Here is an 11468-nt window from a genome sequence, read left to right on the forward strand (position 1 = left end):
TTGGAAACTAAAGAGAAAAAAACCAAAGGCTTCTAATCTACAATTGCCGTGCATAATGGAGATGAGGTAGACTAGCAAACTGCAGGGGCGCAGAATGCAAATGAACAAACAAAACAAGTACATATTTGTGATTTCAGGGACCAAATTGTACTACACTTATAATGGTTAGGTATTTATCTGTACTAAACTTAAATTGGTTACGGTGCTTTTTGTCTTAAAAGATAAGGGATAGGCATTCATGGTCTTTTAATTGTACTCAGGTTGGAGGCTCAAGTCAAACTAACATAGGTACTGCAGATGTCACTGATGAACCTTTGGTCAGCTCAATTTAATGGATCCTTTTCGTTTGCAAGTACATAATGTTTGTGTGGATTTAATTGTTGTGTTGTGTATATTATCAAGATCGGTATTGAATTCCATTTTTGCATTCATATAGAAAAAGGCCAGGAAGAACAAAAAAAAGATGCCAAAGAGGCCCATAAGTGAGGCAGATGAAATTAATGTCTCACAATTTGTCCCACAGTGAGAGGTAACAACAACTATTTTTATTGTTGTGTATTTGAAGCCTATTGTATACTTATCTGTACTGATTGTCTTCTTTATGTTAATAGCCCATTATGGTTCAACCTAAAGCTCCTAAGGTTGCAATGGTAAACACTGACATAAGGTTTAGGCCAAAGTAGAAGATATTTAGGCTCAAGCTCCACCAGCAACACAACAATATGCAAATACCACCATCGCACAACCTCAACCTAATGCAAACCTTACTCAAGGTCCAAGACCTCCTCATGTATAACCTAACATCAGTGGTAAAGCCATTTCAATGGAAATAATAGCAGTAGCCGGCAACCAAACCTTATTAAGGATGCTTAAGTTTATTCCAACCCCAGGCATAAATATACCAAAGAAGCATTAATGAACCTTTTTACCATTAAATACTCTTTTTGAAAAGTCTTCTTGTAATACATGAGATCCTATATTTTGTTTTGGCTTAAATGCTATTAGACTTAATGCTCAATTGTATTTTGATTTAATTTACTTATGTTGTGCAGCAGTACTAAATTAGCTTAGACATCGTCTCTACTGTGATTATTCTGGTTATGTATTTTTGTTGACTTATTTTATGTATTTTGAGTACCTTAAAAGCTCTTATCTACTACTAATTTGGTTACAAGTACTCTGGTAATGTTACCAGTTCTGGTCTTTTTATTCCTTTTGTCAACTTGGATCACCTATCATAATGAAGTTGCTAGTATTCATGCAGTGAATATAAAAGAAAATAACAACTTATTTTCATTCTCAAAGTTGCAAAACATACATATTACATATAAACTCACACATTTGTCAACAAAAAATATCCATGATACAAATCTGTTTTGATATCCTAACCTAGTTCTTATAAACTAAGAATCAAATTTTTCAACCATATAGTCCGCTGAATAAGACCCAAAATGACAGTGCCATTGTAATTCCAACCAACAATGCCAGAATATAATAGTCTTGCATTTAGTACTCTTAGCTTTCATTCCTACTCTATCTTTTGCCATCAACAACTCCATGGATTCTAACTTCTCTTTCAATCTCTCCACTTAGTCTACCAATTCATTAGAACTAACATCTTTAACATGGAAAGATGTCACACATTCATCCAGCCAAGTAAAGAATTTACAGTGAGGAGTTCTGGTCTGCAACAACACATGAACTTGCTAACACAAGAAAGAAAAAAGAAAGAAAGAAAGAAAGAACGTGAAACTGGAGAATGTCCCACTTCATATGTGTTTACCTTAAAATAGGCGCACCCGAAGAAGAGTCTGTTTGGATTGTCTATGGTGCTTGATTCAAACAGTATGGCATATGTTCTGCAGTTACATGTAGGTGTTGTAAATTTTTTCTTCCTACTGTTTGCACCTTTCCGGAAGCTACTGGTCGAGCCCAGCATCGTACTTGAACCCTCATTTTGTGCATCGGCACCTGTCTCGATCTTGCTTCGTGAGTAGCAACCGCCATTTTTTTCAGTCATGACTTGCATATAGTAATCCTCAAATGTAGCTCCAACAAAGATCCGAACCTTAATTTGGAGAAGATTCAATACAGCTTTCACAACATTGTTTCGGAAATTAAGAAGGGTCAATTAGTTGTAATTTGGAGGAAAACAATATCCACGTGACGGAAAAACTGACATGTCATTGCTCCACCTTCTCTCATTCGATTACAGGATCTGCTATAAGCGATTTCGTATGTGGTTAAGTTTGATGGGTCAATTTTATATTGTCAAGGAGTGTTTTCTCCGTCGTTCAAATAGTTAGAGACTGGATTGAGTATTTACTCTGATTTTTTTCTTTTTAAAATATCTTTTCACATGTCTAAATTTTTAATTATTTGATACAAATATAAATAGTAGAATTTACTCTTTCACCTTTCACTTGTTAGTAATGTTACGCACAAATTTTATAGGCATAATAGAATTTTCTAAAAAAATAAATGAAAGATATATATAGATAGCGAGCTGCGAGCACAACACTTTTAGTAACAAAAGTGTGGTTCAAGAACCCTAATTCTAGCCTAAGCACCTTAGGAGTGGAACCCCCCTATAAGACCTCAAGGGGGTCTCCACGGGATACCTCCCCCAACATTTCGAATTCATATTTATAGTTCTCATATTACATATTGTGTTTCTTCAGTAAATATATAATCAAATACTTAATAACCTCGTTAACCCTAAGTTGCATGCTGGCTAATTAGCTACTGATTGACTTCGTAGAACTAGCAAGAACGTATTATGTGTATCCCGAAAACACACACAAACACGAAGGAAAGTGAGAGCGATCTAGGTTACTTGATAAGTTGCAATAGGATAGCCTTTTATAGCCAGATGTTTACGGTAAAATAATAAGATTTTTACACTCAAAAAGGAAAAATAAATTATAACAATAATAGTAAATTTTTCTAGTACGCGCAGAGTATAAGTTTTCTTTTAGTAGCTTTTAATGCATTTTTGCTACATATATGATGCAAACCTAGGTTAATCAATGATCATGTGCGTTATGTTGCTTGAACCATGCACATGGTCTTCATATTCTTCATAGTGTATGTTCCCATATAATTGTCGTTACCCTTGTTATCAGATGCTTATGGGTACAGTGCTGTTTCTTAAATAGTTGCATGGCTATGGTTTTTTCTTCTATTTTTGTTCGTTTTAAGTAAGAGTTTAATTTTGAGGAAGTATTTTACATAGTTATACAATCATATTCGTTTATTTATAATCATTCACGCGATTATTAATATAAAAAATATTTATTTTTATTAATGTACCATTATCTAATTAAATATATGTGTAAAGTATATCAAAATTAAATTCTTTAAGTAAATGTATTCTATAGTTTTGTATTGGATGATGCTAGGTAACCAAAAAATAATTACAATATAAAAATGTCACATAAAAATTTTTATTCTCTTGATAAGCAAGTGACATACACTTCCTTATCATTTATCTTTATTTATTCTTTTGCTGCATGTTTAGAGTCATTACTGTTCTTTCCAAAATCAATTTTAATTTTTTCTAAATCAAATTCCTAACATCTCTCAATCACATTAATATCCATTAAAATACAATAATTCTTTGCAAAAATTATGAAAATTAAATTAAAAATTTTTAACAACTTCTACTATACAACTTATTTTACATATAGACTATTAAAAAATAAAACATAAAATATAAACAAAAATTAAAAAATAAAATTTTAAAAATAATTATTAACTCGTTATATTAAAATCAACAAACAAGCATACATATAAATATTAAATAAAAATATTAAAATAATTAAAATCATGACCTATTAGTGCACATACGAGATAATTTGAAAAATACAATAAGACTTATAGTTTAAAATTTGATAATATTAATTATAAAAATTTATTAATTATATATAGACATCATATAGGTATGAAATTATGAATATTATGAGTACAAATTATGGATGTTATTAACATGAAATAATGGATGTTATGTGTATGAATATATGGATGTTATGAGTAAATTTATCAATTGAATAAATTAATTTAAGAATTTGATATTTTTTTAAAATTCAATTATGATAAAATTTAAAAACATATGTGTTAATTTTATAGTTACTTATGCAATAACTAGAAAATGATATGTGTATGGATGTAATATCTAATAAACATGAATTTAATTTATAGATATTAGTTGTATATAATTATGGATGTTATGTATATAAACGTATGAATGTTATGTGTATGAACTTAGTTAGTACAATCTAATTATAAATACACATAAAAGCACAAAAAAATAAAACAGTTTTTATCATACCTCATCAAAACTAGTGTAGTTTTTCATATTTTCGAAAATTGATTGACCGGCAATAACCTCGTCGAGTGAGTCCATCTGTTGTTCAAATTCTTCAACACTTTCTACCTTAGGTACCGTATTAAGGTCGAATTCAAATGCCATATTATTTATAATGATAAAGATGATTTCTTATAAAATTTCTTGACTTATTCTAATTGTGTTTGCAATGGTATTAGAGTTGTGAATTTTGAATGAAAATAATTGAATTAATAGAAACAAAATCATATTAGAGTAGCAGATTTTGTATCTCTCCATTGAATGATGATAAATGACTTAACAAAAATAGAAAATTAATTACAATAAAAAACGATAATGATAATAATAATAAAATAAAAAAGCGTATATGATAATAATCAATTACAATTATTAAATTTATGTAATATTATCGTATTTTTATTAGGCGAAAGAATAAAGCAAGAATCAATTATAATGATAAATCATAACCGTTATTAATTATTATTATTATTAATCTTTATATGAACATATATATGCTATTACTGTGTCTTAGGACAATTAATATCATATAATTATTTTTATTTTATTCTTAAATATAAAAATTAAATTATAAAAAAAAATATTAAGTATTAATTACAAGAATGTCTAATAGTAAAAGATATGATATTATAATTAATATTATTAATAAATAGAATTAATAAAAATATGATAAATGGAATAATAAATAAAATAATAAAAAAAATAGACTAAAAAATAAAACTATCATTAAATGATATAAATAAAGTATATTATAAAAAATTTTAACTAATTATGACAGAAATTATTTGGTTACCAAACTTTTTTCTTTGTTATTAATCTTGGATGGACTTTTCATGTGTAGTTAGTACTTATACCGTATTCCTCTCTATTGCTATGAAACGAGGGCCTAGAAGGGCCGCAATCATCATGTAGCCACACATCTGATACACGCTCGTGCTGCTGATATGGTCCCAAGTCATTTGATTAATCCCATCGTTTAAATTAGAACAAGGTAAAAATTCAGGTGTAGTTAATTTTACATAAAGTTAATAATTAAAAATTATTAAATAATTTAATTGATTTGATTAAATTTTTATTTAACAATTTTTAGTTATTAATTTTACATAAAGTTAACTGTATTTAAATTTTCACTTTAAAAAGTTGCTATAACCTATTAAAATTTATTATTTTTTCCATCATTAAATTATTAATTTATTTTTTTAGTTTAATTTATTTAATTTAATTTAATAATATATTTTATTTTATATTTTTAAATATTAATAATTAATTAATGACTAAAAATAATAAATTTTAATAGTTATTTAATATTCTCTTTAAATTATGCTACCACATATAAATTATTTATATGTGTTAATTTTATTTATGAGACACATGCCCTGACTCTAATGCTGTGTTTGATTTATGTATGGGTGAAGACATAGACACAAATACATAAATATTAAAGACATATATATAAAAAGATATAAAATTTTTATTTTGTTTGGTAATTATGCATAAGACAAAACATAAATTGTAAATGTCAATATTATTTTTATCTCCAAAAAAAAAAAATCATCATAATCATTACTATTAAAGATAAAGATGAAAAAACTTGTGTCTTAACCTTTGTGTCTTAGTGTCTCAATAAAATAATCGGTACATAAATTTTATATATTTATGTACCAATGTATACCACCATATCTTTACTTAATTTATGTATTTAAAAACCAAACATAAAACATGGATGTAAATGTATCACCATGTCTCAAAATTTGGTGGACACACCCACTAAACAAACAGTGCCTTATTTCCTGAAACATTCACGTTGCCAATATCTAGGAATTTATTTTGATAGATCGTATCGATCCATATAAGTAGTTCGGAATTTATAACGTGTAAACTGTGAATCACACTACACTTACGTGCGTGGCTCCCGTTCCCAAGTAGCGATGTGGATCAGGTTATCCAATAATTGAGTTTGTGGTTCAGCTCGTTCGACTCAGACACTCAGTTCAATTGTTTATTTTTAATAGATGAAATTTGATTTTTTGTAGAACCTATTAATTAAATAGCTTAGGTCATATATAAGCCTCAAAAAATGTTTATGAAGTTCGTTGAATCGACCTATTTAATATAATATTTTTTTATCAATAAAGAATACATTTTATTTTTTATCTAGTGATTATTGTTTGTGGCAACAACTATTTTATTTTCTTTTATTCTTTTGGAACATGAAAAGGATTTGTGGTGAATTGACGATATAGAATTGTATAAGTTATCAATTTAGTATTGGCTTTTTTTGTTGGAAGAAAAAAGTTCAAAGGCCCGAATTTGATATTATATATATGTGATTTATATATTATTATTTTTAAAAATTTAATTTTGATATATTTATAGTATAAAAATTTTTATACAGTTATTCAATTAAGTTTACGTGTTTAATATTTTTTAAATAATAAATTTAAAATTAATTTATTTTTGTTAATTTTAAATCTAGCTAATATCAAACGTTTTTTATTGGCCAAAAAGACCAAACTCTCATGTAAAAAAAATCAAATAATAAAATTTTTAATTATTATTTTTTATATAAAAATTTTGTTCACTTATTTAATTTATGGTGAAAATTCAGGTGAAGTCGACTCATGCGAAGTTGATATCTAAGAGTCGTTAAATGAAAATTTAGTCAAATCACTCAAATCATTTAACGGTTTTCAAGTATCAACTTCACGTGAAGTTGATTGCACTTGAAATTTCACCATATTTATTATCATAAAAAAAGTTTAATATCATAGTATTATATTTTTATATTTAATTAGCTATAAGATTTATTGCACAAATAAAACTAAATTAATTTTATATTTATTATTTTAAAATAATATTTTTATATATAAAAATATAATTAAATATTAGTATAAAAAGATTTATATAAATGATTATAAATTAATTTAAAATAATTTTTTTTGTAACATATAATAGATATGCTTTGTGTGTGGACACTAGCAGTTTATAAACAAATTAAATTCTGTGAAATAGAAGTTAAAGTTTGCAAGATCATGCATGCTGAGACGTTGACACGACACTGACGAAAAAGGCAGCAACTTGCACTATAAAAGGGAAGCCATGAACTCCATTTTGTAAGCCAAAAACAAATTTTACTTTGTATTTGCATAGTTTGAGTGGAAGCTAAGCAATGAAGATTGATCAAGTGCTCCATATGAATGAAGGAATGGGGGAAGCCAGTTATGCCAGAAACAGCTTGCTTCAGGTTATCATTAATCTTATCCATCAAGAACAGCATGCGCTTTTAATAAACATATTACATATATATGTGTGATTAAATGTGTACTTAATTAATTATTAACTAATTAATTGCAGCAAAAGGCAATTTCAATAGCGAAGCCCATGATAGAGGAAGCAATAACAACCCTATATTGCAACACACTCCCAAGAAACCTTGCCATTGCTGACTTGGGATGTTCTTCAGGCCCAAACACTTTCTTTGTAGTCACCCAAATTATCAAATTTGTAGAAACACTTTCCCAACAACTGAACCGTCCCTCACCCGAATACCAGGTCTTGTTGAACGATCTTCCAGCCAACGACTTTAACTCCATCTTCAAGTCTATTCCCACCTTTAAACATGAGCTCTATAATGAAATCCAAGCTAATAAGATTGGTCCTTGTTTCATCTCTGGAGTTCCTGGTTCTTTCTATGGCAGACTCTTTCCTACCCGATCTCTGCATTTTGTCCACTCCTCTTATAGCCTGCATTGGTTGTCTCAGGTATTTTCTTAATTTATATCTTTTTATCGATACACTCTTTTCAAAATTTTATTAATTAAATTTTTTCGTGAGACAATTATATCTATATTCACATATAATTTATTTTATATTTTTGCTTAGTCGTCATATTTTTTATTCTTCTTAAAAAACAATTATAAAGCAGTAATAAAAGTATTATATGAAATTATTATACATATATATAATACGTTTTTTATGCAACAATTTTTTTTTTATTTTGATGAATAAATTTTGTATAATTTTTCTTCTTTTCTTTTCTATTTTGATACTGTATCATAAAATTATCTGTTCTAAATTTTATATTATTCTATAAAGATATATCAGTAGTTATACTAACAGATTATATTTTACATCATGTTTAAGAAAAATAAATAAATAAATAAATAAAATATGTGAAATATGGTGCTATATCTATGGTGGTCCCTATGACTATTAGTTGATTATAAAACACATATAGAATAGAACATATATACATATCCGTCAACTAATTAATTTGGTTGAGTTTGTTAATATTCATTTTAATAACTTAATGCCATGGCCAGTAAAAGTTATAATTTTCATCACGAGTAATTGTTGTAATTTCACAACTTTTTAATGAAATATGCAACATCGTTTAACCAACTACCAATTGAGATAGAGAAGAATAGAGTTTCTAAACGATATCGTTTTAAAGAAGTCTCTAGGTTGGGTGACCAAGGAGTTGATGATGACAACCGATAACGACCACCACCACCGCTGACGGGGTGTGTTCTAGTAGTGAAAATGAATCATGTCATCTTTATATTTTAGATTTGCTCATAGTGCGTTGTGTTTTGTCGAACACTCATGGAAGATAATTAGGTTAATATTGGGGAATGGAGAAGATCACTAAATGTTGTAATTTGATTAAAAGTGATGAATGAGTTAATTTATCTAATTTTTAAGAACTTTAAAAAAATAAATATATATTGAAAATGCACTAAAATTTTTAAAAAATTAATTTAGATACTTCTCACCTATACTTTTCCTATAATTATAACAAAGAATATGGGTTATTATTTTGTGTGTAGGTTCCTGAGGGTATAGAGAAGAGCAACAAAGGGAACATTTATATAACGAGGACAAGCCCAAAAAAGGTGTTGAAAGCATACTACGAGCAGTTTGAGAGAGACATTTCATGGTTTCTAAGGAGCCGTGCAGAGGAGTTGGTAGAAGGAGGGTGTATGATTCTCACAATCTTGGGAAGAAGAAGCGAAGACCCAAGCAGCAAGGAGTCGGCAGTTCACATTTATGAGGTCTTTGCAAACGCTCTCAATCACTTGGTCTTCAAGGGACTCCTTCAAGCAGATCAACTTCACAGCTTTAACATTCCAAACTACATTCCATCCTCATCGGAACTCAAACTCCAGATCTTAAAACAAGGCTCCTTCAAAATCAACCGCACCGAGGTATCATCCGTGCACTGGACCCATTGCGGCACTGATAATCAACACAAAAGCGGTGCATATAACGTAGCCAAGTGCATGAGGGCCGTGCTAGAACCTTTGGTTCTCCAACACTTTGGTGAAGCCATCATTGATGAGGCTTTTCGGGTGTTCCAGGAGCTCTTAGCCGATACTATGTCTAAGGAGAAAACGGAGTTCTTCAATATCACTTTATATTTGACCAAACAATCGCCCTCGTGTGTTTGTTTTAATTAACTCGCATACGTAGTATTGATCTAGAATTACTATTATTATGCATTATTGTTGGAGAACTCTAAAACAGTAAAATAGTCTATGCTGCTATCCTAGCCGTTCTAGCTAGTTTATACTAAGTAAGAAGAAATGTTGCACGTTAGTATTTTAAATAGTGTGAAATTTTATTTAATAGTGTGAGATTATTTATTTTTTTTGTTGATTAAATTTTAGTTAGATTTTAATAAAAATGAAAGTTCCATACTATTAGATGAAATCTCACACTGTTAAAAATATCAATAATGACTAATTGATAGTTACGAATCACAAAATTTATTGACTCTCTAGCACTCTTTTTAAAAAAAATTCGAATTTCAGCAGATCTAATTTCAAGTAAAAAAAAAGAAGTAAAATATGTTTTTGTTCTTAACATTTTTAAAATTTTTAAAAAATATTTCTATTGTTAAAAATATTTTTAAAATTTTTTTGAAAGTATTAAAAAAATATATATTATCTAACAAAAATAAGTACTATCAAAGAATTAACAATTAGTAGGATTTTGAAGCAAGTTTCATTTGCTAAGAATAAGTCTTCGACAAAGAACTAATAAGTAGGATTTTAACCAGTGATTCTGACAATTATTAGATATTTTAACTTTTACTAGGATATAATTATGATTTTTTTAAAGAGGAGTGTTAGGGATCAATAAATTTTGTGATTTATAGTCATTAATTAGTTATTATTAGTATTTTTAAAATTTTTAAAAAATATTTCGATTGTTAAAAAAATATTTTTAAAATTTTTTAAAAATATTAAAAAATATATATTTTATCTAAGAAAAATAAGTACCATTAAAGAACTAACAATTAGTAGGATTTTGAAGCAAGTTTCATCGGCTAGGAATAAGTCTTCGACAAAGAACTAATAAGTAGGATTTCAATGGGCAATTCTGGTAGTTATTAGATATTTTAACTTTTATTAGGATATAATTATGATTTTTTTTAAGAGAAGTGTTAGAAGTTAGTAAATTTTGTGATTTATAATTATTAATTAGTTATCATTAGTATTTATAATGATGTAAGATTTTATTTAATAGTGTGAAATTACTCATTTTTTTGTTGGTTAAGTACTGACCAAATTTTAATAAAAATGATAATTTTCTAAATTTTCTCTTTCTTATTTGTTAGAAGAGGATTTAAGGAAGAAGTTGATGGTTTAGTAAATTAGGATATAATGGATAATTAAAATTTTTAAATCACTAAATGGCGGTTTAAAAAAGTATAGGAAAACAATGATAATTATAAACAATATAAAGAATGAATTAAAAATTAGATTATTAATTAATTAATTAATTTAAAATTTTAAAAATTTAGAATTAGCATAAATGCATCCACGTTACGTACGATTATTTTTAATTTCACTATAACTTCTAATACACGGTCTAAAATTTGCCGTCGTCATTTTTCCGTCCTCACATCACGCTACTGCACCCCGCCGGCCGTACCGACACCGCCGCAATTTTTCGCTAACACCGCAAAATCCATATATATATATATAAGCATGAGAAATAGAATCCAATGCATTCTATCTTATTTTGAATCGCAGTTCTACTACTTTTACTGTAATTATTTCTGTTCATTATGTCTTTTGCGCAGAGGCTATGATTTTGA

General features: G+C 27.9%; 1 protein-coding gene across 1 annotated transcript; it reads left to right on the top strand.

The window, feature by feature from the left end:
• Nucleotides 1-7478: 7478 nt before the first annotated feature.
• LOC112804114 (S-adenosyl-L-methionine:benzoic acid/salicylic acid carboxyl methyltransferase 3) lies at nt 7479-10014 on the top strand. The gene is made up of 3 exons (XM_025847524.3): nt 7479-7607; nt 7718-8125; nt 9193-10014. Exons 1-3 carry the CDS (start codon nt 7533-7535, stop codon nt 9820-9822), a joined length of 1113 nt encoding a protein of 370 aa, XP_025703309.1. The 5' UTR covers nt 7479-7532; the 3' UTR covers nt 9823-10014.
• The last annotated feature ends 1454 nt before the right edge of the window (nt 10015-11468 follow it).

The sequence above is a fragment of the Arachis hypogaea genome, chromosome 5 (assembly GCF_003086295.3).
Source record: "Arachis hypogaea cultivar Tifrunner chromosome 5, arahy.Tifrunner.gnm2.J5K5, whole genome shotgun sequence".
Lineage (NCBI taxonomy): Eukaryota > Viridiplantae > Streptophyta > Magnoliopsida > Fabales > Fabaceae > Arachis > Arachis hypogaea.

Excerpts from the sequence above, each read along its gene's own strand:
- LOC112804114 (XM_025847524.3), top strand. The coding sequence starts at position 7,533 with ATGAAGATTGATCAAGTGCTCCATATGAATGAAGGAATGGGGGAAGCC. Across the intron at positions 7,608-7,717 it reads CCAGAAACAGCTTGCTTCAG|CAAAAGGCAATTTCAATAGC; the intron begins GTTATCATTAAT and ends AATTAATTGCAG. Across the intron at positions 8,126-9,192 it reads GCCTGCATTGGTTGTCTCAG|GTTCCTGAGGGTATAGAGAA; the intron begins GTATTTTCTTAA and ends TTTTGTGTGTAG.